The sequence below is a fragment of the Pinus tabuliformis genome, chromosome Q (assembly GCF_031772625.1).
Source record: "Pinus tabuliformis cultivar Carrire ecotype Pingquan chromosome Q, CPIR1, whole genome shotgun sequence".
Taxonomy (NCBI): Eukaryota; Viridiplantae; Streptophyta; class Pinopsida; order Pinales; family Pinaceae; genus Pinus; species Pinus tabuliformis.
The window spans coordinates 1,357,353,290-1,357,377,333 of NC_142296.1; the positions used below are offsets into that span (position 1 = coordinate 1,357,353,290).

Sequence of the window (24,044 nt, forward strand, 5' to 3'; positions counted from 1 at the left end):
CTTTAGGTTTGTTTTAATTAGATTTTAATGTATTAGGCTTAGGTTTTCATTTGAATGTTTTAGTTTAGAATTTTCTTAGATTTAAATTTAGTTTAAAGTTTTTTTTATTTTTTAAATAAAAAATATATAAAATAAATAAAAAATAAAAAATAAAAAAGATTTATAAAAATTTTTAGGCTTAGTTTAATTTTTATGTAGTTAAGTTTTAGATTAATTTTATTTAGGAATTTTTGTTTTAGTCTTTTTGCCTAAAAAAAAAAAAAAAAAAAAATTTGAAAAAAGTATAAAAAAAATTTTGTGGAAAATTCTCTTCGTCAGATCCAGTCATTTTCGGGATTTATCATCTTTCATGCTGAGATCTAAATTTTCAAAGTCGAGATGCGAAATTGATATCTGGTTAATGATTTATGATTCGTGGTGGTTTAAAGCATTCATTTTTTGAAAATTCTCAATTGTTAGATATCGTTTTGGTCATTCTAAGAGTATTGTGATTTAGCTGATGATAGATGATTGCTGTTCGCAGTTCATGTTTCTATATCATCTAACAAGTAATCATTTTGACCGCAATCTCTTAAGGCACTGGTCTGCTAAGTTAATCAAATCATCGCGTGCCTTTTTACATCGTATCTCGTGTCTCCCAACCAACTGGTCGACAGTTGGTCGCATCATCTCAAAGGGTCTACCCCCCTTAGCCACGGGAGACAGGCTCAAACGGAGGGATCGGGGATCAGAGTGACAGCCCCCGGTCTGAGCGTTGTCGTGTCAATCTGCGCGACAACATTTTTTGGCGCCGTTGCCGGGGATAGAGTTTTTCTGTCCTTGGATTTTCATCGACATTCATCTTCTCATCTTCTCATTTGAGCTGGCAGATTCAATATTTTTGGCATCTTTTCATCCCATATCAGCAGCATCTCTTGGGTTTGTTTCTTGTCTGGGTGGCGACTCCATTTTCTTATTTTTCCCAGACAAGAAGCCTGCCGCATATCTGTTTGTTGATTACTTCTTGGATCTTAGAATCAGATTTATTGTTCAAGTGGCGACTCCACTTCTTTCATCTTTTGATTTTCTTGAGCAAAGAGCTAGTTCTATTATCCATCTGATCCCTTATTATTTATCATGGATTATTCATTTAAACAATGTCGTTTTATTCACCATCTCCATGATTTTCCAGAAGAGGCCATTTCTAAATTACCTATTTTTTCAGGTGGTGATCCAATCGCTGTTAGAAGGCATCTAGGCTTGTTTGATCGCATCATGATCATATATTGCAGATCCCCTCAATTTAATCATGAAGATATCAAAATGCGTCTATTTGTCCTTTCTTTAGAAGATGATGCTTTGAATTGGTTTAACAGTTTTCCTAAGGAATCTTTCACTTCTTTAGAAGACATTATTGATGCTTTTAAAGATAAATATGGTTATCCAAACAGCTTGCCTTCTGCCTCTAAAATTGTGCAGCAGAATGAAAGTAATTTAATAAGAGGTCCAGCTGAAAGATCCCAAGACGATTCATCATGTCAGAATGTGTCATCCACCGGAAATATTGCAGTTCATGATAGTGAAAAATCAGGGACAAATGACAATGAAAGGGAAGAGCAAAAGCAAATAATACAAGATTTAATGATGCTGGTGAAAAATATGGAAAGCAATCAAACTAATTATGTCAATGATGTGAGAACTTTATGCACCCATCTGGAAAAACGTAACAGGGAGATTGAGGTCACGCAAAGTCACCATGCTAAAGAAATTGAGGCCATAAAAACTAATTATGAAACAGAAATTAGAATCATGCAAAGCAGGTTGTCGGTCTTAGAGGAAAATATGGTGACCATGAAAGCTGATCATGATAAGGAAATTGACTCTATGCAAAACAAGTTATTAACTATGGATGAGGAAATTACTATCATGACGTTCAATCATAATAATCAAGTGGCTGACATGCAAGCGAATCATAAAGAAGAAATAAATTTTATGCAACATTGCTTGATGGACATAAAGGAAAAGAATGTTAAAGTAATAAAAGACATGCAGGAGCACCATGCCAGACAAATCAGTGCTATAAAGGTTGAACACTCTAGTCAGATGGATGCCATTAAAATACAAGTTCAAAGGTTTCAGCAACTAGCAGAGGATAAGAGAAACCAGCGAACAGCAACAAATCAGGAGTCTTCTCATTTGCTGCACCAGGATTCATCTTATTATTGGGAGGTTGTTGATTCGATTGAAAGATGGTTGATTGAAGGTGATCCAGACAGACTTAAGAATGATAAAGATCAAATGCAAGATGAAGAAAGACATAGCACGCATATCTTACATACTTCATCTGATAGCTTTGAAACAGAAAGTACCAGGTCATCAGCAATTCAACCAGCCAGAAAGAAAAAGCGCAAGAGAAAGAAAATAAGAAGAAGATTTGACTCATCAGACGGCCGTGAGCAGCTTGATTTTCGGATAGGAAAGAGTCCTACCATATGCAAAATTGGACATCGCACATCCGACAAGCAGCCGACAGATTTGCCTGAAAGCAGGCAAATGCTCAGTATGCACTATATTGAACACATCTGATGCCGTAGGGCATCCTTTGTATCGTATTTCTAACCCTACTCCTTGTTTTTTCCGCATTTTCGTTTCTGCTTTAGATAGTTAATAAATGAAGAGCTTTTATCTTTATTGTGCTTAACATATATGCTGATTTTTGGATGGACACTACTTATTTTTTGTGTTGTATGGATGCAGATTCTGGATTCTCACATTCCTGCAAGCAGCAATGTGTCCCCAAGTAGAGCCAGATGTTGACCACTACGGGTCAACTACCCATGCAGTACACCACCCTTTTCTTTGCAAAAAAGGGGCAGCACCTGATCGACGTGTCCGTGCCAGCCTACAGTCATCAGCAGCTTGGTCTTTTTTGATTGTAAACCCAGTCTGCATGTATTAATTGTAAATAATCTTAGCAGACATGAGTCGTGTATATGAATTGCCTAGGTGGACCTAACTTTCTAGTGGTAATCTACGTCCCGGAAGGTTTTTCGTCTCACCGATCCATGGATCGGCAGAGTTTTCCTTCAAACCTGACCCCAAAGCCGGGATGGATTTTGTCACTTAGAACTTTAGGAGAATCCTAATGTGTTGATCTGCTAGATTATAGTTGTGTCGCAGAACTGGGTGGTTTATGAGGGTCTATGTTAAGTGGGTTTGTCCCCTTGAGATGTAAATTGTAAAAAGTCATCATGAAATGTGTCTTGAGGGTTGAAAATGTTTTAAATCCCCTCATGAGTCCTAAGTCCTAGGTCCTAGGTGATGTTTCCAAAGGTTTAGTTCGATGATCCATTTAAAAAATGAAATAAAATAATAAAAAAATAAAAATAAAAAAATAAAAAATAAAAAATGAAATAAATAAAAAATAATAAAAAAATAAATAAATAAATAAATAAAATAATAATAATAATAATAATAAATAAATAAAAATAAAAAATTTTAAGTGAATAAATCGACGGATGAGATCAAGAGATGTCTTGATCCTCATCAACGGTCGAGATCATTTCTACATGGATCAATCGAACTAGTCGTTGGATCATTTCCTTTAAATAGGGTGCTAGGGGTCATTTCAGATGATTGGAGAATCGGATCTGTGAGTCTAAGGCTGAAGAAGCTCTCTTGTAGTTCATTTTTTTGTGCAATAAAGAAGACTTTGGGGTTAAAAATCTTGCTGGTGTTACTCTTCTGAAAATGCTGTAAGATTGTTCTATTTGTTCTGCATAATTTTATTTTCAGCCATTAATGATAGCTTAATGAAGATTGATCTAGGCACAGGTATCTTGTCTGATCTTTGGGGTTTGAATGATAGTTTAGATTCTGAAATACATTGGCAGGTATCTCCATTTGATCAGGGTTTCACTATTGTTTTCTCCTTCTACGTTGATGGTTGATTTTAAGCTGTGCAGGAAATCCTTTTTTCAGATTACCGGGCGTTAGGGGAAGTTCTCGGCTGAACCAGCCAACTCCCGGGTTGTGTTTTCTGAAAGAGCCCAGCCAGTTCTTGATCCCGGGCTTATCATTCGAAATTTTTTTTTTTATGAATGCATGCAGGGTCTTCTGAAGCATTTTACATTTAAATTGTTTTCTGAAAATATTTCTGCTCTTATTGTTAAATCTGGCAGTTAAGGGGCCAAAATCTGTAAATTATTAAGCTGTTCTAGGGTTTCAATTTTTTTGATCTAGGGTTTCAAATTTTTGTACAGTTTTTATTAGGGTTTTGTCTTTTTGCGATTGCAGGACTGCCATCAAGGTTGATACGCTCACACACTGTGCATAAGCAGCAGATTTTAGCGAGAGGCATTCTTTGGTTGTTGGTTTATATATGCACGAATCTCAGTTTTTTGCCGTCAGCTTCATCGTGTCCACACAATCGGGCATTGAAACTCTGCAGTAAGCCGTCAACAAGTGATTTACATCCAGCATTCATAAACCAATTTGCTGAGCCGTCAACGCATCATCCGTGATAATCTTTTGGGCCTGCGAGGAATCGTTTTTCTTCTTGGCGTTGCTGCTCAGGCATCAAATCCCACGTCAAGCCGATCAAAATCAACAGAGCCAAAATCGATCTTTGGAAATTATATCATGACTTTCATCAGCAGTATTTATCATAGCCATAGTCATGGAATGTCGTAGCTCTGGTGGTCACCACTGTTATTCTGGCCGCCGATTCAGTTGTAAGGAGATATCAGCAAAGCCGAACAGGAGATTTCAGGTATAAACACGCCAGCATCGAATCGTGGTCACGTCGGCAGCCAGGTAAGGAGCCCGCCCCCAAATCGCTCAGGTAATATCGGACGTATGACGTTGAAAGAATCACAGTAAGGGTTCAATCTTCGAGCCAGGTAAGTATTGTTTCGGTGAGTCTTCCGCTGCCTGGTTTCTAAATCACCCTTCGACGTCAGACCTGCACAAATAAACAAAGGAATTCCTCTGCGGCTAGGGTTGTATACTATGCGATTTCATTTTCAGGTTGGTTCGACAGACCACAGGCCCGTTGTTTGACTGCGATATTAGTATGCGTAAATAGTTTTGAACGCTGCCTTACGTTTCATTTTAGTTAGGATGTTAAATTTTTTTAGATTTGTTTTTTATATATAAATTCGATGCGTTTTGAATTTATTTTTTCATAGGTTAACGTTGATATATAGTTAGATTTTCAATTAAATTAAAAAAAAAAAAAAGGGAAAATGTTTACATGAATAGTTAGTTTTTAGATTCTTATTTTTGTATATATTAAATCATATTTTAAATTCTTTTATATAGTTTTGTTTAGTTATAGTTTATTGTTAGTTTATTTAGATTTTAATTTTCTTTAGGTTTGTTTTAATTAGATTTTAATGTATTAGGCTTAGGTTTTCATTTGAATGTTTTAGTTTTGAATTTTCTTAGATTTAAATTTAGTTTAAAGTTTTTTTTATTTTTTAAATAAAAAATATATAAAATAAAAAAAAATAAATAAATAAAAAAGATTTATAAAAATTTTTAGGCTTAGTTTAATTTTTATGTAGTTAAGTTTTAGATTAATTTTATTTAGGAATTTTTGTTTTAGTCTTTTTGCCTAAAAAAAAAAAAAAAATTTGAAAAAAGTATAAAAAAAATTTTGTGGAAAATTCTCTTCGTCAGATCCAGTCATTTTCGGGATTTATCATCTTTCATGCTGAGATCTAAATTTTCAAAGTCGAGATGCGAAATTGATATCTGGTTAATGATTTATGATTCGTGGTGATTTAAAGCATTCATTTTTTGAAAATTCTCAATTGCTAGATATCGTTTTGGTCATGTGATTTAGCTGATGACAAATGATTGCTGGTCACGGTTTATTTTTCTATATCTTTTAGCAAGTAATCATTTTAATAAAAATCTCTTAAGGCACTGGTCTGCTCAAATAATCAAATTCATCGAGTGCTTTTTATATCGTATCTCTTGTCTCCCAACCAACTGGTCGACAGTTGGTCTCATCATCTCACAGGGACTACCCCCCTCAGCCGCGGGAGACAGGCTTAAACGGAGGGATCGGGGATCAGAGTGACAGCTCCCGGTCTGAGCGTTGTCGTGTCAATCTGCGCGACAACATAACTAAAAACTGCAAATAAACATTGTATACCTCCAGATCTTAAAAATGACATAGCTAGGGCTACCGGAAACCTTTTCGCGTCAAACGAAAGGGGTTCCTCACTAGAACAGATGCTCCTAACACAATAGAGCAGTCCTCTCGGCTCGAAAGCAGTCAGTAAAAGTAGATCTAGGAAACGACAGCCGAATGCAGTTCTACCGGCTTCAGATTTGGATCACCAACGGATGCGGCCCCTAAATAGCTCCGATACCATGTAGGAATTTACAAGGTAAGTTCCTCAGACAGAACACCAAAGGACACCGCTCACAAATAGATCACAGATCTATACACGAGTATCGTTGACGTGGTTAAAACCCTCAAAGAGGGAAACAGTCCACAACCTAAGCCAAGGCGGCCACTTCAGGCAATTTATTAATAAAAGAATGAAAATTTACATAAACTTCTCTCATGAACGGTTACCCTACAAATGACCCTCCATGCTCTTTAAATAGAGATCATGGACCAATCAGATGTTAAGCCACGGATCAAGTGTTGGTAATACCGAGGAGAGAATGAACCGTCGGATCACTACATATCGTGACCGTCGGATTGTAAGTTACAAAAGTACATAGTAAAGAAACACACTTTACCTAACTCTACACTAGACCAAGTTATACTTAACTATTTCCTATGTGTCGGAATATCCTATGAAGAGGTTTTCCGTTACACCAAAACCCGCAGGTGTTGGTAAACATTCCAAACCAGTAACTAGGATCCCCAAGGTGGAAATTACGGATTCCATAGAGGTGCGGTGATTCTTCCAACATATCTTATCATACATGTCCTTAGACTTCCTCAAATTTCCAACATATGCAAGTAAATTATCTTGTAAACCATCAGCTATAATTTGCTTTGCTTTTAACTCACCTTTCTTGTACTTGTTCTTGGCAGCAGCAGAAGCATTCTCCGGAGGTTCAGGTACTTTTCCTTGAATGTATTCCAAAACATCATTGTTTTCAGTTATGATTTCCAACTTGATTTTCCATGCAACAAAGTTAGATGAGTCACCGAACTTCTCATGTTCCTTGAAGAAAGAGGAAGACATCTTGACTTGATTAGATAGGCTCCTTCAACTTTCCAAAGATGATTGCTTCAATGCTTGTCTCCTTTTGGCTTGTCCTTCACCTTAGCTTTGATACCATGTTAAATTTCACATTGCTCTATGTTGTTTCAATTATTTTAGCCCTATTCAATTCTTCACTTAACAATCTTTTCAATAACAATTAATATTTATAATCTTCAACAGTAATTGAAGATAGAACATTAAATGCAATGATAAAGGAGACAATCAACACATCAACAAGAGACACCAGATTCGGTCAAAGACCAAAGAAAAACCCCACAAAGGGGAAAACCCTTCCAAAATTCTTCTTCTATTAAATTGTCATAAAATGTTCAACAAAGAGTACAATGAGCCCAATACAAAATCATCCAGCAAAATTAACCCAACAATATTCAGAAATATGTTCCCAACATCAATATAGATCAGAGACAACTTTTCGTGCCTACGGTCAAATGTCAAATTTTAGCACTAGAGCCAAACCGCATGGAGGAAGAGGAAAGCCTGTAGTTGAGACCTTTCAACCGCATTATTGTGCCCGCTAGCCTGTGGTTGTAGCCAAAAATTGCTTGTGTGCAACCTGCAGTTGTGACCCAAAACCCTAGAACACATGTGAGCTTCGGACCTTGTATTTTCGGACCTGTACAAACCACTTTCCTCAATCCAGCCTCAAACCTGTGTGAACCAATCAATGAACAAGAGAAGAAGATGATACTTGGTGATGTCCAAATGAGCTTAAGGTCACTTTTATTTATAGGCTTCCAAGGGTGACCAATTTTTTATTAGGGCCAACCTATCCAAATGTGCATATGTGGGCTTTTCATCATAAGTACACTTTCCCTTGTCCAAATTGAGTGCTTCAATAGTCAAAATCGATCCTCTTGAAAAGAGAAATCTAGTCCCATGGTTGGAATTTGTCACTGAGCTGCCAAATTAACAACATACCCCATACAACTTCTCTAGACATCTCTTATTACAATTTACATACAAAATTTATTAAAATTTTTGTCCTGCAAGAAATTTTGAAAATGACCCCTAGACCTAATAAAATTCTGCGAAATTTTACAAATGATCTAGCATGGTAATATAAAATGACTCTAGACACTAGGACTCACCCAAAGCCTCGCCATCAAGCCGCACTTTAGCTCTGGGGTTATATCTGGAAGAAAAAACTCAGTTAATTATTAAGTGCTAAAAAGTACCAATAATTAACCAAGTAAAAATACTCCCCAGAGTGGACTCACTTAATAACAATGTCCCGAGTTACCTAGGTTTGTTACATGACTCTATTCATCATACTAACGTAACTTTACAACATCCCCGTAGGGTTTGCGAAATCTGAGTACAATATAGAAGAAGAATGAGAAGAGAAGAAAGAGCTCCAAAGTTCTGATGATATTTGAACTCTGAAGGTAAATGGATTCTCTAACATATCCTAGGGCATGGATTCTTCAATTCTTCAAGCATGCTTCAATGGTCAACAATATTAATAACATTGTCTTCCTCTTCAAAAAAGCTTTATCCTCAAAGCTTAATGCTAACAAGGCGTGTCATTTGTTTCTTTGTCTTGTAATCTATTTGTATATTTCAAAGATCTTCGATGATACAAGATAATAGGATCCTCTGAGTGATAAACAAAATTGTCAAACTGAGAAGGAATCTAACCATCCTAAATTATTTTGTGGGATCTAGTGGTTACTGGATACTTCGGATGAATTTTTATCATAAGAATGAATTATGGTGACATGGATATTCTTGGGAACATAAGTCACTTGCTTATGATCTAAGTGACAAGAATATGCAAACTGGTTGAGATGTCTACTTTTATGATTTAGGTGTTGATAAGGAGTTCATGTGATGTAATCTCCCTTTAATTTGTTTGTGGTGATTGCCATGTTTACTTGAGGAATTTGATTCCCTTCAGGTACAGAAGCCGCTTCGTTAATCATTGGATCTTCACTTCAATTTTTTGTTGTTTGAACTACAACCTCTAAGTACATCTTCACTTCAATTGCACTGGAATTATTCTAAATCGTGATATTATTAGGATCAATGTTTGTTCCCTTTTCTTCAACTTCGATTGTTTCATCTGAAAACTTCGATTTTGTCATAAGTTCTTCTAATTTGTTCTCCAGAGGTTTCTTATCATTTATAAGTAGTTTATTAATTTGAGTGAGTAGATTTTCATCATGATTTTTGAGACGCGGTAGTTATTCATTTTCTGATTCAACTTTATTTTAATGTTCAAACTTTTCATCTTTTAAACCTCTGGTTTGTTCTAATAACTTTTGATTAAGGTTTTTCAAGCACAAATTTTCTTCTTACTTCTCTGAAAGATTCTCATTGAATTTTTTCTTGAGACATTCTTTTTCTTGTTCTAATTTTTTCTTTGTAGCCTTTGTTGATTTTTCATAAGAGAATTTTGATCTTCTAATCTGATAATTACTTTCCAATGATTTATTAAACAAGTTAACATATGTCACATTCATCATTAAGCAATTATACATATAAAATATCAACAATAATGCATTAATGATAGTAGAATCATAAAGAGATAGCCAAGAATAAAAGAGACACAAATTCCCTAGGAAACCCCAAACTCGGGAAAAAACCAGCCACCTTTTCTTATGAGAAATTGTTCAATTCAGAAAAGTACAATCTGATATTTCAAGTCACACTTGGTCAACCCAGACCATCAATTTAGCAAAAGGTCGAAACTCAGCCTGCTGCAACTACCTAGAAACATCAGTCAAACATGTCAAAATTCAACCTCCTACCACTGCCCAAAACCTCAGTCAAACTACCTAGAAATAGGTAGGTCAACCTACAGCCAAACTAACTTGTAACGGGCCAAAATTCAGCGTCCTAAAGCTACCTAGAAATCTCGGTCAACCTGCCCAGAAATTTGGTCAAACAACAACATAATAGATTCGATCAATGCTAGTCAACATAGGTCAAAGCTTCAAAAATCTTCCTCCTTAACTCGCACGTGTGAACAAAAGAATAGAAGATGTTGTGTTCCGAAAATTGCGTTCTCAAGTGTGGTTGTCGAGTTTGTATTTATAGTTGTCATGAGGTGCACAAGGGGCACGTCTCCTTGTGTTGGGTTGACCTATACTTCGGGGCCGAATTGAACTTTTGGAGGCAAATTAAATTCAAAATTCAAATTTTAAATTCCTTCCTTTCGATTTTCTTTTAGGGTCCACTTGGAGTAGTCGAGGAATATTGGTTGCAGCTACCCAGAAATCAACACTCCCTCTTACCTATGGAGGTATTCAACTTGACTTCCTTAGATGTCCATTTCGCTAAAAAAATTCTCTATCCCATGAAAAGATTGAATGGGCCCGCTATGTTAATGTATCCATCCACTTTATGTGTTATTCCATAACCACATGGAAAGCATATTGCATCAACATCATGTCAAGGATATTTACCCACTAGTCAAATGTCCTTTGCAAAGGATCTAGTCACCCACTAACCAAATACCCTTTGGCAATATGGTTAGGTACTCCCTGACCGGAATAAATACAAGACTAGTCCTAGGTCACCAACTATCCAAGTTGTCACTTAGAACCAGGTTAGTATCCCTGACCAATGGTGAGACCCTCGGCTAATTTAACATTCCTTCATGTCGTCAAATGATACATGTCATCAAATGATACTTGAATGGTAAAACACTTGCCTTATGCTATGGGGAACTCACTCTACCCATTAGCCAAGTAACCCTTGGCAATATGGTCAGAACCTTCTAACCAGGGAAGAACTCCAAGCCCTAATGCTCTCTAGCCAAACTCCCTAGCCACATTACATGGCTCCTCATCAATACCCTTGACCTAGGGAGAATATCTGCCCTTGATGCTACAACATCAACGCTCCCTCTAACCGAGGGAAGCATTCTCAACCACTCCAAGTTTGTCTCTAAAGTAAACAAAATTCATCCTGGGACAGAAGCTTTGTGAGAATGTCAACAACCTGATCGTCTGTAGAAATGTACTAGAGCCCCATTGCTCCCTTCTATACCATGTGTCAATACTTGATCTCAATGTGCTTCGACCTGTCATCATGGTCGTCTCTAGCGCCTGGTCAAACAATCCTGTGAGCAGCTTCTAAAGCCACACTGCTACACAACTCGCCAAACTAGTTGCAATATACTCATCCTATGCAATGTTGAGTGCGACAGATGTCTGCTTCCTGCTCATCTAGGATATCATAGTAGAACCCAAACTAAAGCAACACCCTAATGTGTTCTTCCTATCTTCTACACTCTCTGCCCAATCTGAATTTGTATATCCCTACAGTTGTACTTCATCATTTGAGACATACCTCAATACATATCCAATTATACCATTTCGGCACCTCAACACATGTGTCGCATGACTCGGTTCAACCATAAGTTGATCGACTTCTTTCACTAGATGTATCACCACAACTACTTTTCGGTCAGCCTAACTGGGTGCTCCCTCTGACACTGTAATAGATCCTACTGTGGCAATCTTGGTTGCTCCCTCTGCCACTACTACTTCCTAGTCACTAAAGCATATATGTTGTCTTGCATTGTCCACTCATAGAAGGCATATTGCTCTTAGAGACCTTTCGTCTCTGAGCATCTATTCTAACAACCTCAATCCCATGACATCCACTTTGCCTGATTGTCTTTACATCGAGGTATCCACGAAATCTGAATCAAAGCCTCTCAGCTTCTTCAGATTGGTCACAATGGGAGTGTCCATGGACTTGCGATCCACCATCCCAAATCTTTGACGGATCTCAATAAGATACTTCCCTCGACCAAGGAAGTAATGTATCAAACCTAGATCCTTTCTCTCGAAATCAAAGGTCAACTCTCTCTAAAGTAGGGCTTGACTGGTCCCTCTATCACAGAAGCAAATCCTCTTGCCACTGTTGTTCCCTTTGTTATGTGAGTCCTTCTACTTCCATCATAGATAAGTCATATAATAACAAGATCAACCAAGACTCATCAGATATCCATCAATCTGGGAATACAATGCCTAAGGTCCGTACAAAGCTTTCTTCAATCTATAGACATGAGATTCCCTCTCATGTACCTCAAAGCCATGAGGTAGCTCTATGTACACTTCTTCCTCAATTACTCCACTAAGGAAAGCAGTCTCAACATCTTGATGCAATTTCCAAACCATAATCGAAGCAAAAGAGAATAGTTCTAATAGAAGTATACCTGGCAACTGGATCAAATGTCTCCTCATTGTCCTCTCCCTCTTTCTGGGAGAACCCTCTTGCCACGAATCTCGTTGTGTACTTCTCTATGCTACCATTTGTCATATGCTTGATCTTGTAGATCCACTTGGAAGTCATCATTGACATTCCCTCAGGTCTCGGCACAATTTCCTCCATCATGGCATCCTTCAAAATTGTTGGCTTGCTACCTCTGGACTAGAAGCTCTTTTGGTCATTTGGCATGGTTATAATACAATTTCTCCCTCTTGAACACAAATCACTCTAGTTGAGTTTATGCTCAATCATGGGAGAATCCTCATGCCACACTTTGCGTCGTTCTTACGGATGCTTCCATCTACTACCAAATCCATAGTAGCCTTCACGATGCGCCTACAAACCTCACTAGGAAGTCATGGAAGAAACAATTATAACCAAGCAAAAGATACAAAGACAAGAGGTTGGCCAATAATAACATAATACTAATCAAAGAGGAAAGATATGAAATACTTATCTTTTGATCTGAGGATTGTAGGGAATTGTCAACTCCCTCTTGATCCTTGCCTTCTTGTAGAAATTATTGAAATCCATCTGCAACCTCATCAAGATAGAAATGCCCATCCTCGTCATTATCATCAGCTACTAATGCATGTAGTTTTTGTTTCCTTCCTTGCATGAATTGTATGAGTTAGGGTTTCTTCATTCAGCAGATTCATCGATTTTCAACACTTTAGGTCTAGCTCTAGGGTTTTGTCCACAAACCCTAGGGCTTTCTAAATTATAACCTTCAAATCTTTTCTAGGGTTTACAAACCCTAGGTCTACTAGCTCTTCCAAGAAGGGCTCATATTTTAGCACAAGTGTTATGACTTCTCTTGCTTTATATGAGAGAGCCTTTCTCCTCAGCTCCCTTTGGCTTTGGAGTAACTTTCTTGAATCAAATCAAATTAAATGCTTGAAAGAAAACTTTGCCATATATCAATCTGCTCTATCACGACCCTAGCAATATATCTCAACCAATATAATTTTAACTTCAACAGCATATACAAGGCATCTTCTATACTTGTCAAGGATCCTTATTCGACCATATGTAAATATACAGCAACACTTTACTTCTGCAATTTAAAGCAACAACTTCAGTTCAGCCCCCTTTAGCAAGTCTTATCTTGCCTTGAACTAGAATCTTGCCCTGAACTAGACCTTATTAATTACCACACTCTTGATTCCATAACTCAGCTTTCTAGAGTTTTGTTCAGCCCTATACTCAGTCTCAGCCCTTTCTGTTTACAGTTCGCTGGCCTTTCCAGGCATCTCGACCCTGCTTCTTAAGGGTCTAAGGCCTCTAAGCCCCTTCTAGGCCTGCGGTCCTGTTTTCTCATGACTGGAGGCAGCTGTGTCCCTCATCTAAGGAACAAATAGAAACTCAATTCTAATAGTAGACAGATAATGGTGTATCCTTTTCATTCAGTAGATATGTAACACGACCTTCTTCTCAAGGGCAGAATCCTTCTCCCAACACAAAAATCAGACCATACAATTTGACTTTCTCCCGGTTGCAGATTCTTGATAAGGATGATTGCGAAGATGTGTATGTGAAATGAGGAGGGCTAAATCACATGCTCAAGGTAGACTTAACCATGCATGGTATCTTCTCAAGGTTACCAGTTCAATATATCACGACATCTTTATAAGGTATGAAGGAGCCATGTTTTATGAAACTTCTCAAGGATCCAGAGTCAAAACATGATCCCAAGCTCCCACTATTTTTAGAATTGCTTCTTCAAGTCTCTTTAATGACTACCCTTTCACTTAGGCTCCGATACCATGTTGATTTTTCATAAGAGAATTTTGATCATCTAATCTGATAATTACCCAATGATTTCTTAAACAAGTTAACTTATGTCACATTCATCATTAAGCAATTATACATAGAAAATATCAACAGTAATGCAATAATGATAGTAGGATTATAAAGAGACAGACAAGCACAAAAGAGACAAAAAATTATCTTGGGAAAACCCAACAGACTTTTTTCTTAAGAGAAATTGTTTAATCCAACAAAGTACAATCTGATATTTCAAGTCAAACTTGGTCAATCCAAACCATCAACTTAACACAAGAAAAACCTGGTCAAACAGGTTGAAACATGGCCTCCTGCAACTGCCCAGAAACATCAGTCAACCTCAGTCAAACCGGCCAAAATTCAGCCTCCTGCAACTGCCCAAAACCTTGGTCAAAATGCTATCAAACTTCCCAAAAATAGGTCAGTCAAACTATCTAGTAACAAACCGAAATTTGGCCTCCTAAAGCTGCCCAAAAATCTTGATCAAATTGCCCAGATACTAAGTCAAACAACAGCAGAACAGATGGGGTCAATGCCGGCCAACATAGGTCAAAGCTTCAGAAGTCTTCCTCCTTAACTCGCACATGTGAACAGAAGAATAGAAGATGTTATGCGTTCCAAAAATTGTGTTCCCAAGTGAGGAGGTCGAATTTGTATTTATAGTGGTCATGAGGTGCCCAAGGGGCACGTCTCCTTGTGCTAGGCTGACCTATACTTTGGGGCCGACTTAAACTTTTGGAGGCAAATTAAATTCAAAATTCAAATTTGAATTTCTTCCTTTTGATTTCCTTTTAGGGCCGACTTGGAGCAGTTGGGGAATACCGACCATAGCTACCCAAAAATCAACAACCTTGGACTTCTTAACTTTTTCAAGTAATTTTTTACTATGGTCCCTTAGACTCAAAAATTCTCTGTAATTTTTTACTGATTCTTCGTAAAACAGATCTTCAAGATCTTTATATTTCTTTTCTGATACCTTGCTTTTTTGTTGAAGTTCTACAAGTTCTTCTTTTAATCTTTTAATTTGTGTGTGTGTATTATCTTCATATTCATCCAAAGTAAACAACTTTCAACATGTTGGATAAAATGTTGTGCAATTTTTAAAAGTCGACAAATACTCGAATTTTTTTTTACAAAACGGATATCTGGTCCAGAACGTAGAATTATGTATGGAATCTATAGTTCCTTCATTCATTTTTGAATTATTTCTTTGTATTTGGTGATTGTCTTCACAATCCTTTAATATTTCACTTGAATATATATATAGGCTTTATAAAAGTCTGGAATATATATCACCCTTTTTTCTTTTCACTTTACAAATATTTTTAATAACAATTAAGAATATTCCTCCTTTATAAAACGTTGAGGTTTAGATTTGTAATAATTATTTTTATAAAAATCCTCTTTATTTTTTAATACCTTATTCAACTTTGATAATAATACTCCCTTTTTTTAAGGTACCTTTAACACTTATATTTAAAAATATCCCTTGTAATCTTTAAACCTGAGAGTTTACCCCTTGTATATTTTTCATTAGAAGTCTTAAATTTTAGTTTTTAAATACCAACCAACACGATGGACAGCTTGTATGACACAATGGATGGGTTGTATGGACGCAATCACAGCTATGTGAACATAAATTGTGGCTTGTACAAAATTTTCAAATTGATGTATGGACAATGGCTTATTGCTGTATGTAAGACCCCTTTTAATAAAATTTAAACACACTTAGAAGAGTGCAGTATAGGTACATTGTGTCTATGTATCATTGTCTCAAGTTCTGTGAAAGTCATCTTGGTGCAGGAAACATTTTGGCTCTTGCAGAATAAAATTCAGTTTTGATGCACTCACTCTAGTTTGTTTGATTCAATGTTATCTCTGAAAATTATTAAGTGTTTCCAGCTATTTATTTGGGCAATTTGCCACTTACGCTTTCTTCTTGCATTTTTTCCATATAAAAGGCTGATTTGTGAAGGACTCTTCCACACTTTGAACCTAGGGATTTTCAATCACTTGTTGGGGCACTAACTTGCTAGTTAACTGTTTTTTTAGGGTTTTATTGGTTGGAACAGCAGGTATAGACATTAGGAACGAACCCCTAAAGTTGGCAAGCACCAGCCCAATGCAGAGGAGGATTTGCCAGTAACGTATAGGGAATATTTTTCCTATATGTTTGCTGATTTTTACAGCTGATTTTAAAGGTTTATATCAGATCTAAGGGCGTAAAAACTAGTGCTAACATAACCAGATATGGCTTTTAAAATCGATTTTTCTGTGCCCTGGCAACAGATTTGCATGTTTCGAAAGGCAGTAAAGCATCCTAGGGTGTAACTCTGCATTATAGCTTGTTGTTTAGTGTTTTTCTTTGCAAATTACAGGTTTGATTTTTCAAATTACAGAGCATTTATTGCATTTAGCAGATTCTTTTTATCATGCTTTGCTTAAAGGCTGCATTGAGATCTCCCCCCTGTGGTTAGCAAGCACTAGTCTAAAGAACAGGGAAACTATACAAGGTGATAATGTACATTCTCCAATTACTTTGGAGCCCATCCAGTTTCAAGTGTTAACAGGGTTCACCTCCTTTTAACCTATTGTCTCTTTACTTTTTTTCTTTAAACTAGGATGATCTATGTACTCTTTGTTGTCTAACTTTGTTCTTCCTAATTCCATTGAACTATTTTGGTCAAATGGATATTAGCATATTTCTTTCTTTCTTTCTTTACACTACGTTGATTACTCAAATCAAGAACCGGGCCTCCTTATACAGAAGGGACACACACATGGTAAAACCATTCATTAACTAAGGCTTCCTAACTAGGACTTTATAATAAGTTCATGACACAGCTCGTGACCCACTTTATGATAAAGTACATCATCACGTTATAATAATAAGAATAAATCAAGGATTCCATCGACCATGTCTTACTCATTGAACAAAAACTATCAGACAAAATGTGACTTGATGACTAACTTGACATTAAGTAACTTCAATTGTAGCTTACATCGTTATTTAAAAACAGGGATAAGAGTATCACCCACATCAAAAAATTTGAAATAGTTTGAGATGAGACTTCCCAATACCACTTGCCAGTTGAAAGCAAATAGTATACTTACAAGTATGAAATCAATGATTTCATCAATAAGAAATCTAAAATTGTGGAAATAGAAACATCACAAAATGCAATTTAACATTACTCGATAAAATTTGCAATTCATTTTTATACCTCTTTTGTAAGATATGTAACCTCTTAATCAAATAATGCTTTGCTTTTTTGTTTCTTTGTAAATTTCACCATTAATGGCCAGTAGAAGTCTGATCTATGATTCATACCAAAAACCGCATGCCTTACTTTCTGCCCAAGTCGAAATGCATACTCTACATTCTGGTAAGCCAATGCCTTGGCCGCTGCTGCCAAAGACTCTGCCTGTAAATCCACAACAACAAAAGTTTACGTAATCATGATTAATGATATTTTTTGTTCCCCAAACTTCAAGCAAGAAGTACATATCAGATTAAAAATGAGCTCATCTACTACTCGAGAATCAAAATAGTGATAGATAGCAAGTATGATGTCACACCTCGAGCTTGGAAATTTTATTGCGTAACTCAGCAGCATAAACATAATCCTCATCCTCAATAGCTTTTTGCAGATCCGTTCTGCAGCAAAGGGTTATGGAGTAATGCCATTAGGAAACAGCACAAGATGGTGATTGTTTAAGACTTACAGATGATTAGTTACAACATTCTTCTTAACAATTTTTACTCAAACTTCAGCCCATAAAAGATTATTGAAGAGGAAAAATTTTGAATCCTCTATATAGAAAATAGAATGGCAACTTTGTTAATGGCAGTGTCATCAAAAAATCTAGCAACCTAGTGCAAAGTCTTTCACAAGGAGCTAAGACAAGTGTAACATGAAAATGTTACTTTTGTCACCTGGAAAATCACTTCCCTCTCTTTAGTGTAGGACGAATCCAACACAAGGGAAGCTTCCCTAGTAACTTCAAGGAATCCTTGGGCAAGAGGTGAACAAGTATAAGGACTCTGATATTAGCTACTCACAATACCACAGCTAAGATAAGATGTTCAAGGTGAAAACAACGTGGTTTTATTCAAAGAAATTTCTAGAATCAAGTGTGAGGAGATTTCAAAACAGTTTTGTTAGTTTGTGTAGGTTGGACAGGTGTTCTAATCTCAGATTGTGTCTATGAGGCTAGGGAACACATTTTCTCCAATACCCAGAAATGGCTTAATTAATCTGTATTAATTGGGGTAAATCGATTTTCCTCTAGAAACTTCCAGAAAAGTCACTTGAAGAGGTCAAAATGATCTTAGCCATTGATTGAGATTAGATCATGGTTGTTGATTCATCAACGAAAGATTATAAGAGGAAATCGATGGGCGCTTGGAGGATAGATCAGTGAGAGACCGAGACACAGTATTGCAATGGTAGTAAGGGCACAACAGCAACGCAAGGACACTAGCAACGGGGTTTCAGCAGAGAGTTTGGGAGAGAATTTCCGAAAGAGACTCCCCACAGAGATTCCAACATTCTGAGAGGAGGAAGGAGGCCAAATTATTCCACAAGAGGGAGGCTAATTCAACTAGTGCGCATTGTCAGTTTATCCAGTGCAAGTTGCAGAGGCTACAGATCGATTTCCGATGTCTGAGTTAGCTACCGTAGGAAGTACAAGTGGCTTCAAAGAGAAACAAGAGGCAATGTCTGTTGGTTGTGTGTTGTATTCTTTTGACGACTAGCCAGACATGCTATACATTGCGCCGAGGTGTAATGACCCACCTACAATTACAAACAAAATGTGAATATTAGCATACATATGGGACATCCATATGATAGCTACATATGCATGAACCGCATATATTGCACTACTATACCCACTAAGTCACTGACTAACATTAAAAATTTTGATTATCAATATATGTTCCTAAACTCACCAGGATATAATAAATATATCGATCGAGGCATTTATATGTGTACCACCCTTATAGAACTATATATGTTGAATTTTCCAAGTCTAACAGTTAGAAACCCTCCATGTACTTTATGATTTATTCCTTCTTACTTGTTCTGATTAATTAACAAGTTATTTACCATGTAAATACTGAAAATAAACACAAGTACATGCTCAACACATTACAGATCATCAACTGAAGGAAACAGAAACAGGTACACAAATGACACCATTATTTTTGTGTTGATTTGGAGTAGCATCAAATGTGCTCTAGCCACAAAATTTGGTGGAGAGGTTGGGGCACATGAGATCTCCAATACCCAGAAAGGGTTTGGGCAGATTCTAAACAATTCAGGAGATATTAAAATAATTAATATTTTTAATAGAGTCCCTAAGTTGAAACTTAGGGAAAATAAAATATTAATGTGTATTAATATGAAACTGTGTTAGAATGGTCCAAAAGACATGGATCAAGCCAGATCTAATCTTAGTTGTTGATTAGGGACTAATTTCAGTCGTTGATATGTCAATAGGAAAAGTATAAGAGGAGGCTTGAGGGTCACTTGGAGAACACACCAAGAGATCAAGATTTCGACTTTCTAGGGCTGGGTTTACTGAAAAAGTTGAGAGAGTGATCAAAGTTGCAGCTGAGGGGTAGTGAATACAGAAGCAGAGAGGCAAAGATAGCACCGGGAGGATCAGCGCAGTAGCTGGAGAGAGGGACGTAGAAGCAGCCAAGGGTTCACACAGAGCCAGCCAGGGCTCACGCAGAGCCAGCCAGGAGTTGTTCAGTGCCTCAGAGGGCCAGAGGACTGACGCAGTGCCTCCAAAGGCTAACGCAGGCCAAGCCAAAGTGACGTTGGGCTAACGCTGGGCTAGAGAGAGGCTAACGCTGGGGTTTCGTGGGGTAGATTGGAGTTGTGGAGCTGTCGGAATGTTTATCTAGGGTTTCAGTCGGAATATCTACTTCCGAGTAGAGAGGTGCTACTGCCGACATTATTCTCTGTTGAGTGAGCCAGATTTGGCACCCAAATTGTATTCTGAAACTGCTTAATAAATCAAACCCTAAGATAGTTGCACCGGTTTTCCCGCATTGGGTTTTTCCGAGGACATTAGTCCAAAAACAACGGTGTCACTTGTGTTCCTTCAGTTGATGATATGTAATGTGTTGAGCATGTACTTGTATTTATTTCCAGTATTTACATGGTAAATAACTTTTTAATTAACAGAACAAGTAGGTAGGAATAAATCAAAAAGCACATGAAGGGTTTCTAACGGGTTAGACTTAGTAATTCCAACATGGTATTAGAGGGTGGTTGCAAATCACAGGAGAACTGAGGACATCAGCCGAGCAGAGCAGCAGCAGTAGAAAACAAATGTTCCGAGTGACAGAAGTTGTCCCTAGTAGAGTAGCAGCAAGGAAGGGGTGACGCAGTGCCTGCGTCATCAAGATTGAGCCAGGAACAAGCAGCGCAGAGGCTGAGGGAGGAAAACGCAGGCACACGCAGAGGCCAGGATGGCTGACGCAGTTGGCTGAGGAGGTTGATTTGCTGGTACCAGGATTGTGCAGAGCCTAGGAGCTCTAACCTTCAGTTTGTTGGGGTTTAGGAGGCTGTGGGTAAGTTGCAGAGTGGAGATGGTGGGGTACTGTATTCAGAACAGTACCTAATAGGGAAAGGCCAAGGAGGAGGGAGTTGCTACCGAGGGTTTCTAGCCAAGAAATCTGGATCAGTGGTGCAACGACACTAAGGATCGAAGTGGGGGCATCTCGACATTGGCAGAAGGATTTCCAGGAGGGAAATTGAGGCTCAGAGAGAGTCATACCGAGAACTTCCAGGAGGGAAGTAGAGGAGCAGCGAGATGGCGATGAACGGGGTAAGAGACCAGGACAGACTGGATGGAGCGTCGAACTTCGCAGTCTGGAAGGCCAGAATCTTATACTTGACAGGAATCGTGTCAAGAACTTCGCCTTGAAGGTAATAGCTATCCCAGTCGACCCCAATGATAATGACAAGTATGAGGAGTCGATGGCGAGGGCCAAGAGCATTATCCTTGACGAGGTCAAAGATCATGTAGTACCACACATAGCCGAGAAGAAAACGACATTTGAGATGTGGGAGGCTCTCAAAAAGCTATACCAGCGTACTTTAGCAGAGAAGAACGCTGCTTGAGAATCAATTGAGGTCGTATCAGATGAAGAAGGGAGAACCGATTGACACCTTCCTCGAAGAACTGAATGAGATCCGAGATCAGTTGACTACAATAGAGGCGACACCAGATCAGGAGCTGATGGTGAAGACAACCCTGAATGTTGTCTCAGAAGATTGGGAGGTATTTGTCCATAGTACACTGGGCAAAGGGACTCTCCCACCTTAGGACGAGATGTGGGCAGCGCTTCGCCAGGAAGAGATCAGAAGGCAGTCGAAGACGAGTAGCAGCAGCAAGGGGATCAAAGTCAAGCAGGAGGAGGAAGATGTGGCCCTAGCATTTGAGGGAAAGCAGGAGAAGCAAAAGAAGAAAGATCTCTCCAAGATCAAGTGCTTCCACTGTGGGGAGCTGGGTCATTATGCAACCCAGTGTCCAAGGAAGAAGAGTAAGGGAGAGTCTTCCGAGACTAAGGCAGCGCCAGCACGGGCACAAAAGAAAGTTTTGACAGATGATAATTGTGCCATGAGTGCACACGCACCACTTTGAGCGGAAGTGGGGAGACATCGAGTTGTAGTCAGGTGGACTACAGGCGATGAGGGGCAAGATCCTTGAGGTACCCAGCCTCTTCGATTAGACCTTGCTACAGGCACCCCGACGAGGAGTAGCAGGACTCGCTGATGTGGGTAGATATGGATGCGGATGGAGTGGCAGAGAGAGCTACAGTGCAGGAGTTCCTAGACAGTGTGAGGCTAGCAGGTTGCAGCAGTGCGGGAGGCACAGGAGTGTTGCACTAGTGCAAGATGGCACAGAGAGGTGTGCAACGATGCGACATGCAAGGAATTGTTGTAGCAACACAGAGGTCAAAGAGGGAGCACTTGTCAGTGGCAGAGGGAGCTTCAGCATCAATGGGTGTCTCTAGCCCAACAAGGAGGTCAGTTGGGAGATCAGTTACTTACTTCTCAGTAACTGAGTTGCAGTGCCGCAGTGGGCAGCATGATGCAACATGATGAGAGGAGGTGTAGTGCGGATGCAGTATTGAGAGAATGGACCAGCAACAACACAGATGCAGAGGGAGCTGTCGTACAGATGCAGCAGTGGCAGTGGCAAAACCATGGGCAACAGTACAGGATACAACAGTGCAGAGGATGTTGGGCAGGAAGGCCTAACATCAGCACAGGTACCGATGCTGGATGATCAGAGTAATACTCAGTGAAGAGTATTGCTAGAGCACAGTCCTCGCTAAGAGGGAGTGTTGATTTGCGGTAGCATCAAATGTGCTCTAGCCACGAAATTTGGTCGAGAGATTGGGGCACATGAGATCTCCAATACCCAAAAAGGGTTTGGATAGATCCTAAACAGTTCAAGAGATATTAAAATAATTAATATTTTTAATGGAGTCCCTAAGTCTAAACTTAGGAAAAATAAAATATTAATGTATTAATATGAAACTGTGTTAGAATGGTCCAAAAGACATGGATCAAGCCAGATCTAATCTTAGCAGTTGATTAGGGACTTAATCTCGGTCGTTGATATGTCAACAGGAAAAGTATAAGAGGAGGCTTAAGGGTCACTTGGAGAACACACCAAGAGATTAAGATTTCGACTTTGTTGAGAAAGTTGAGAGAGTGATCAGAGTTGCAGCTGAGGGTTAGTGAATACAAAAGCAGAGAGGCAAAGATAGCACCAGGATGATCAACGCAGTAGCCGAAAAGAGGACGTAGAAGCAGCTAAGGGTTCACACAGAGCCAGCTAGGGCTCACGCAGAGCCAGCCAGGAGCTGCGCAGTGCCTCAGAGGGCCAGCGTGGGTGACGCAGAGGACCAGAGGACGGACGCAGTGCCTCCAGAGGCTGACGCAGGCCAAGCCAGAGTGACGTTGGGCTAACGTTGGGCCAGAGAGAGGCTAACATTGGGGTTTCGTGGCGCAGATTGGAGCTGTGGAGCTGCTGGAGTGTTTAACCAGGGTTTCAGCTGAAATATCTGCTTCCAAGTAGAGAGGTGCTACTGCCAAGATTATTCTCTGTTGGGTAAGCCGGATTTGGCACCCAGATTGTATTCTGAAACTGCTTAATAAATCAAACCCTAAGATAGCTGCATTAGTTTTCCCGCATTGGGTTTTTCCTGGGACATCAGTCCAAAAACAATGATGTCACTTACGTTCCTTCAGTTGATGATTGTAATGTGTTGAGCATGTACTTGTATTTATTTCCAGTGTTTACATGGTAAATAACTTGTTAATTAACAGAAAAAGTAGGTAGGAATAAATCAGAAAGCACATGAAGGGTTTCTAATGGGTTAGACTTAGAAATTCCAACATTTTGGACTAATGTCCCCGGAAAAACCCAATGCGAGAAAACTGGTGCAGCTATCTGAGGGTTTGATTTATTAAGCAGTTTCAGAATACAATCTGGGTGCCAAATCCGGTTCACCCAACGGAGAAAAATCTCGGCAGTTTCGGCTTCTACCCTCTACGTCAGCTTTCCTAGCTGTTCCGGAAGTTTCGGTTGTTCCCAGTAGTTCCGGCTTCTGCCCTCTGTGTCAGTTTTCCCGGCTGTTCCGGCAGTTCCCTGCAGTTCCGGCAGTTCCGACTTCTGCCCTCTGCATCAGCTTTCCCGGTTGTTCCGACAGTTCCGACTTCTTCCCTCTGTGTCAACTTTCCCCGTTGTTCTGGCAGTTCCGAT

General features: G+C 38.8%; 1 protein-coding gene across 2 annotated transcripts in view; it reads right to left on the bottom strand.

Moving 5' to 3' along the window:
• Positions 1-24,044, bottom strand: part of LOC149224960 (uvrB/uvrC motif-containing protein) — a 250,537-nt gene that overhangs the window by 117,484 nt on the left and 109,009 nt on the right. For both annotated transcript variants that reach the window (XM_089386359.1, XM_089386360.1), the window contains exons 5-6: positions 17,826-17,904; positions 17,578-17,671 (exon numbers count right to left, since the gene is read on the bottom strand). In XM_089386359.1, coding sequence (XP_089242485.1) covers positions 17,578-17,671; positions 17,826-17,904 — 173 coding nt within the window. The remainder of the gene's footprint in view (positions 1-17,577; positions 17,672-17,825; positions 17,905-24,044) is intronic.